Genomic DNA, 7,032 nt, shown 5'->3' on the forward strand with positions numbered 1-7,032 from the left:
GCCCATACATCCAGGTGAATTTTTTACTTGCTTAAGGTAGATACTCCCCTAACTCACTGATGGATTTGAGGTCTCTGTCATATATTTTCCTACTACACACTGGTGTCATGTCCTTCCATAACATCATTTTTTCATTTTCTTCTTTGGTCATATTTGCCAATCTGATGACTGCAAGGAAAAACATCTCTATAGCTCTGGGTTTTTTTTGCAAGGCAAATGGGGTTAAGTGGCTTACCCAAGGCCACACGGCTAGGTAATTATTAAGTGTCTGAGAGTGGATTTGAACCCAGGCACTCCTGACTCCAGGGCCAGTGCTCTATCCACTGTGCCACCTAGCCACCCCTCTCTATAGCTTTTCAATGGTTTCTTAAACTGACTTATCCAGAACTAAAAACAATACTCTAGATAAAACCTGACAGGGAAAGACTACAGTACTCCTGTAAGCAGTGCCCTTCTTAATGCAGCCCAAGACCACATTAGCTATTTTGGCAGCTACATCACTTTGCTGACTTTTGTTGAGCTTGCAGTCCACTAAAACTTATGCTTTAGAAACTGCTCTCTAACCAAGCTGCTCATGAAGTTTGTGTGTGTGTGTGTGTGTGTGTGTGTGTGTGTGTGCGCGCGCGCGCACAAGTGTAAAACTTTACATGTATCCCTATTGAATTTCATCTTATTAAATTTAGCTCAATGTTCTAGCCTGGCAAAATAGTTTTAGGTTCTGACATTCAGTGTGTGGGTAATCATTCTTAGCTTTATATAATAGGCAAATCTGGTGAGCTTGCCATCTAATGTTAAACAGCAGAGTCACAACAGATCCCTGTACTACTTTGAACTATTAGTGACAAATTAATTGAATTGAATTCTTGAGTTAAGGGCCTTTGTGACTTTGAGTAAGGGTGGTATAAAAGAGAATCAGTCCAACAGGGAATAATAAAATACCATACATGAAATACTGTTTTAGTTCTGGAAGTCACATTATTAAAAGCAGATTGACTAATAGCCATCAAGGAGGGTAAGTACATCCTTTGGAAAATTTTTTTATTTTATTTTTTAAAATTGAAATATTTTGGAGCGGCTAGGTGGCACAAGTGGATAGAGCACAGGCCTTGGAGTCAGGAGTGCCTGGATTCAAATCCGGGCTCAGACACTTAATAATTACCTAGCCGTGTGGCCTTGAGCAAGCCACTTAACCCCATTGCCTTGAAAAATCTAAAAAAAAAAATTTAAATATTTTATTTGTTTTTCCAACTACATGCAATGGTAGTTTTACTAATTGTTTTCTGGCAAGGTTTTGAGTTCTACAATTTTTCTCCCTCGCTTCCTTCCCTCCCCCTGTACTTTGGAAATCTTAAAGAGCAATGTAAATATGAAATATCATCATCATTATTATTCAATGGTGAGCAAAAGAGAGCAGAGATTAAAGAACGAATAGTTCTAAGGATGGGAATAAGATATGAAATTTTTCTTGATATGCCGGGCCTTTCCTTGGGATGTTAAACAATTTAGGTGTGCTCAGTTCCTAGTGACTTGATCCAGAGGTATCATCCTTATTCAAGAGGTGAATGATAATCTAGATGCCTAGGCTCATTTAACAAATTAAGGGCTACTCCTATCCACAAAGATTGGGAGTACAGACTTTTATTTCTAGCGATATCTTTGTTTTTCTTTCTTTCCCAAAGATTGGAACATTCAAGGAAAAAATATTTATGTGGGCCTCAGACAGGCAAAATACTCTATTAGGTGTTGAGAAATGATTGTATTGTAGACTTGCAACAACAGTAATTTAGAGGCACCTAACCATTCTCAGTTTCTGTGCATACTGACAGTGGTCTGCACAGTAGCACCAGAGGGATAACAATCTCTCCCTGGCTTTTGGAAGGGGTGCTGCCGTTCACAGGGTTCTTTGAGGGCTCCAGATATCCCTGGCAACTGGAAGAGAGGGGAATGGTGCATGACTACAGCTCCAGTTACTCAGTCTGAAAAAGAATCCTTGTCTAGGGTAATTCTCAAGGGGAGTCACACACACACACACACACACACACGTATGTATGTATGTATACATATATATATAACCATTATATATTTAACTAACCATTATATATGTATATAACTAACCATTATATATGTATATGTATAACCATTGTATATGTATAAATGTGTGTATGTTTGGTATATGTGTGTATTTCCAGAAGTTGCAGGGAACCCAGGGAATCCTCTCCTCTCCTCGGTTCTCTCCTTTTCCTCCCCCCTTCTCCCCCCCCCCCCCCCCCCCCGGCCGGGATTCTCAAGGGGAAGCACCGAGCTATGGCTCCATTCCTGGGGCGTTATGCCGCACGCTGCAGTCTCCTTTCCCAATGGACATTAAAATGCTGCCCATTCGCTTTCTTTCCAGCCCCCAGTCCAGAAAAACAATGAGAGCTCCCCCCCAGTCTGAGGTCTTGGCTCGCGGGCAGATTGCGGTCCTCCTCCACCACCATCTTGGGTATATCCCCGCCTCCCTCCTCTCTCTGGTCCTCCTTTCCTAGTTGCCATGGAGACTCACGTCATCTACGTGCCGTGCGTCGCCTTGGAAACAGAGGAGCATCCGAGGCGCGGCTGGGAGACCCGCCCCTCGCCGCCTCTCTCCAGCGGCGGCTGCCAGTTCATGGCGGCGCAGAGGTAGCCCTCGGCCCCGGAGCCGGACTCGGCCTTGGCCCCCGCCCCAGAGCTGCCGGGTGCGTCCCTGCGCGGCCAGGAGTGGGCTTCGTGCTCGTGGCTCCCGGCCGGCGAATCCGATAGGGCTGCGGGGGCCCCTCCCCGCCCTCCCCGGTGCTCTGCTGCTCCCCGCCGGCGGGACCCCTGCTCCCTTCGCTGCCCTCAGCCCGGGGGAGCGGGGGCCCGGGCCGGACCCGCCGCCGCCGCCGCCGCCGCCGCCGCCGCCGCCGCCGCGAGTCAATGGAGGACGGACCGCTGGAGATCCTGACCAAGGACGGAGACCTCCCGGGCCCCCTGGAGGTGTCCTCGGTGCCCGCCGTGGGGGACGTGATCTCGAGCGAGTACAACGGCGGCATGAAGGACCTGATGGAGCACCTGAAGGCCCAGCTGCAGGCCCTGTTTGAGGACGTGCGGGCCATGCGGGGCGCCCTGGACGAGCAGGCCTCGCACATCCAGGTGCTGTCGGACGACGTGTGCGCCAACCAGCGGGCCATCGTCTCCATGTGCCAGATCATGACCACCGCGCCGCGCCAGGGCCTGGGCGCGGCCGGGGGCCCGGAGGGAGGCGAGCGCGGCTCGCCCGGGGCCGCCGACGGCCCCCCGCGCCCGGAGTGGGGCCCGGGCTCGCCGGATCCGGAGCGCGAGGGGAGGGCAGGGCCCGGCCCGGCCACACCCACCGGCCGCCCCGCCGGCCCGCAGAGCCCCTGCGCTTGCCCGCTGGAGGGGGGCGGGCCGCCGGGGCCCCTCGGGGATGCGCACGGCCTGCCCGACGTCGCCCTGCTCCATCTGGAGGGGGAGAGCGCAATGTAAGGAGGCTCCGGCGGGGGGCAGTGCCTCCGAGGCTCGGTTTTGGGGTCTTGGTGCATGATGAGGAGAGGGGAACTGGACAAGTCGTGCAGCATGCTTCCCTCGGGGGTCCTGCTGGGGGGTGACGGGCAGAGACTCCTCTAAAGAGGACCCGTAGTGAATGGAATCGTCATGGGATTCTTTCAGCCTGACAGAGTGACTGACAAAGAGGCCGACAGGGAAAGGTGAAGTGCCAGGGAGCGGAAGCCACTGGGCACTCCCCTCTGCACCCATCCTAACCCTCCCCTCGCCCCCAGCCAACACAGAGCCCCGAATCGTGTAAATAAGATTGTGCTTTTTCTATTCTGAAGATGTACTCCTTAGGACTGAGGCAAATCAAATCCCTAGAGATGTATATAAAAATTAAGGAATTGGGGGGTTTTGTTTTGGCAACAAGAAAGACCCCCCCACTGCTGAAACTCACTGACACTAGTGCTGCTGCCAAAGCCCCTTCCCCCACTTCGAGATCTCTACACCTCCTGCTTGGTTAAGGAAGCTTGAGCAATGAACTGCATGCAGCCCAGGGAGTGTGAATGAAGGGGCTTCCAGAGGCATCTGGGCTAAAAAGGCAGTGGCTCTCAATATGCATGAACATTTGGTAGCTCAACTTTTAGGATATTGCATGCAGAGAAGATCTTGCTTTGTTATGACTTCGCTTGGGATTTCATATCAATGACCCCAGATCCCAGGCAGAGACTTGGGAACCTGGAGACACAGGGATGCTCAGCAACTACAGTCCTGGGGTGCTCCTGAGGGACTCTTGGGTACCACAGCGGAGATCTGTCTCTCTTGGCCAGACTTGCGTAACTCCAGTTCCTTTCCTTGCCAGTATTTCCCCTCTTGTAGCCAGCCACTCTGTGTTGCCTCCATGATGTCCTGTGCCGTGTTATATGTGTCCACAGTGTTGTAGTGTGTGAGCCCCAAGGGACAGGGTTTGTGGCTCACATGTCTGGTTGGATAGACCCCGTTGTGAGCCCCAAACTATCATGGCACTTCCCCCAATCCCTTCAGGGCATGGAGCATGTGGTTGTCCAGGGGATTCTGTAAATGATGTGCTGCTTTCCCTTCCTTCTCCATACAAGGGTGTGTATGTGCCCTGTCCCCTGCTCCTGTGAACCCTTTTTTTGTTTAGTGCTTTCCTCGATGTTGACCTTAATAATAAAGAGGTGTCATCTCCCTTCCTTACTGACTGGTCCTGGGGGCATGGTCTGTCTCTGCATTGCATTCTGTAGGATGCAGGACCCAGGGCAGAGAGCCACACAAACTCGGGGAAGTATGTGTAGGGGAAAAAGCTCCAGAAGATCTGAAGTTGAATCCTGGCATTGCCATTTAGCATCCAACTCTGAGCAAGTCACTTGCTCAAATCCCAAAGTCTGGGATTAGTTTTCTAATAGGAAACTAGTTAAGTTTTGGGATTGGACTAGATATAGGGCTACCATTTAGAAAGTGCTGGGATTAGCTTTCTAATAGGAAACTAACTTTGGGAACTGGACTAGATATAGGGCTACCATTTAGAAAGTGCTTTAAAGTTTGAAAAGCACCTTACATAATTGATGTCACTTGATCTCTAGATAATCCTTAAGGTCCCTTTTAGCTCTAAAGTCTGTAATGTTTATTCACTACCCTTTACCCTTCCCGACCAAGGCCATGACCCCCATGTCCAAGGAGATGTTGGGCCCAAGTTAGTGACTAGTTCTGCCCATCTTCTCTGTCCTCGACCTGGAGCTAAAATTTCACCTGAGATATGGAAGAAATACTGATATTCATTGAGACACTTTGCACCAATATACCTGAATTTCTCAGTGTACCACACATTGGTCCTTGTGTGGAAGTTTCCTAAGGCTGCTTGGAAGTTGGGGACCCTGGGAGATCCATGCAGTGGCCTAGAGTGCTCCTGAATAGGTATAGTAGCTCTTCTGGTAATCCCAATTTCCTGGGGAAAGTTCTGGATGACCCTCTTTCATTCTGTCTTTGTCTTTATCCCAAATACATTAGAATCAGGAGGGATGGGTCTCATTCTCTAGTTCTGTTGTTACTCTGTGTCTTCCCTCAGATCTCAAGACATATTTTCCCATGTGCCTCTTTAGCTGAGGCTCATAATAGGGCCTAGAATTCTAATAAGTTTGTGTCTAGTCCTAAAAACTGTAAGGAAGATTCCTTAGGTTCCATGAGCAATGATTCTCTTTGTGGAAAGGATATTCTAGTGCCAGGCACCTTACTTAACCTTGTATGTGAGGCCACTGTCAATAAACATTAGAATTTTCAGCCAGTTTTACCACAATTACTGTTTGTAGAGCATACTTCTAAGCACTGTGGAGATATAGTGAGATATGAGATATAGACAATATGGTGTTAATTCCTGTCAAGGTAATGAAATACATGTATAAATCTGAAATGATTTTGTTGGCCTTTGGAATACCAATGGAATATTAAAATAGATTTAAGAACATATAAAATTGAATTCAACAAATATTAAACACCTATTCTGTGCAAGATACCACAAATATGAGAAAGCATAGATTTTGTTCTTAAGTGGATAATAATTTGAATGGTGAGAAAGATACAAATAACTGAAGGGAGAGAGAGATGTTTAAAGGAGAGGTTCAGATAAAACTGAAGAGGGAAAATTCAAGATAATTCTCACCTGGGACATAAGGTAAGGCTTTAAAGTAGAGGTGATGTCTTAAATAGGCCTTGAAGGAATCAGCCAATAAATATTATTTAGGATTAGTTATATGCCAAGTGCTGGGTAAACAAGGAGAAAGAATGAAATAATCTCTTATTTGAAAATAGCTTATTTCATGGGGGAAACTTCAAAAACCAAGGACTAGTAGGAGTTCATTATAGGCATTCTATGCAAGAATGAGAATGGGTGATAAAAAGCAGTCCCATCAGCTAGAACCTAGATTACTTATGAAGGGGTGTGAAGTTAAAAATGGGAAAGGTAGAGTCAAAATGTGAAGAACCTCTATCTCTCTCATCCTCTTTCCCAAGGACATGAGAATGAGCCACTTCTTCGATGCTCCCTCACTTGTCCACTTCCACATAGCTTCCTCCTTGAGCTATACCAACTTTGCTGTTACTTCCTAACATTCGTCCTAATACCTGCATCCCCTTTGGTGCATAGCTGCTGCTTCTCCTACGCATCTCCTCCCTCCTTCCCCCCTTCCCAGCTTTAACACTGCAGCAGCTCCAGAGTATTTGAATTCAATCTGTCTTATAAGGATGAGAAGAGGAACTGTCAGCTCCCCGTGGACTATATAGAAAAAGCCTTCTCAAGTGCTTCTTAGTCAATGTTTTACCCATCTTTTTTTCCCTGTTACTCTTTCAACAGGACTGAGGCTAAATAAAGACTTTGAAGAAATAGCCAAAATTTCTAAAAGCTTTTCATTTTATTGAGGTTTATTCCCTTGAGATGAAGTTAGAATATGAAATCTCCTTCTTATCCCAGACTCCAGCCTTATCTGACCCCTGCCTTCTTGAGGCCAGAAG

General features: G+C 47.6%; 1 protein-coding gene across 1 annotated transcript; it reads left to right on the forward strand.

Annotated features, from left to right (window-relative positions):
- Nucleotides 1-2,609: 2,609 nt before the first annotated feature.
- CCDC184 (coiled-coil domain containing 184) lies at nucleotides 2,610-6,797 on the forward strand. The gene has a single exon (XM_074220718.1). The coding sequence runs from the start codon at nucleotides 2,935-2,937 to the stop codon at nucleotides 3,502-3,504; it is 570 nt and encodes a 189-aa protein (XP_074076819.1). The 5' UTR covers nucleotides 2,610-2,934; the 3' UTR covers nucleotides 3,505-6,797.
- The last annotated feature ends 235 nt before the right edge of the window (nucleotides 6,798-7,032 follow it).

This window comes from Macrotis lagotis, chromosome 2, assembly GCF_037893015.1.
Source record: "Macrotis lagotis isolate mMagLag1 chromosome 2, bilby.v1.9.chrom.fasta, whole genome shotgun sequence".
NCBI lineage: Eukaryota > Metazoa > Chordata > Mammalia > Peramelemorphia > Peramelidae > Macrotis > Macrotis lagotis.

Coding starts and splice junctions, on each gene's coding strand:
- CCDC184 (XM_074220718.1), top strand. CDS start 2,935: ATGGAGGACGGACCGCTGGAGATCCTGACCAAGGACGGAGACCTCCCG.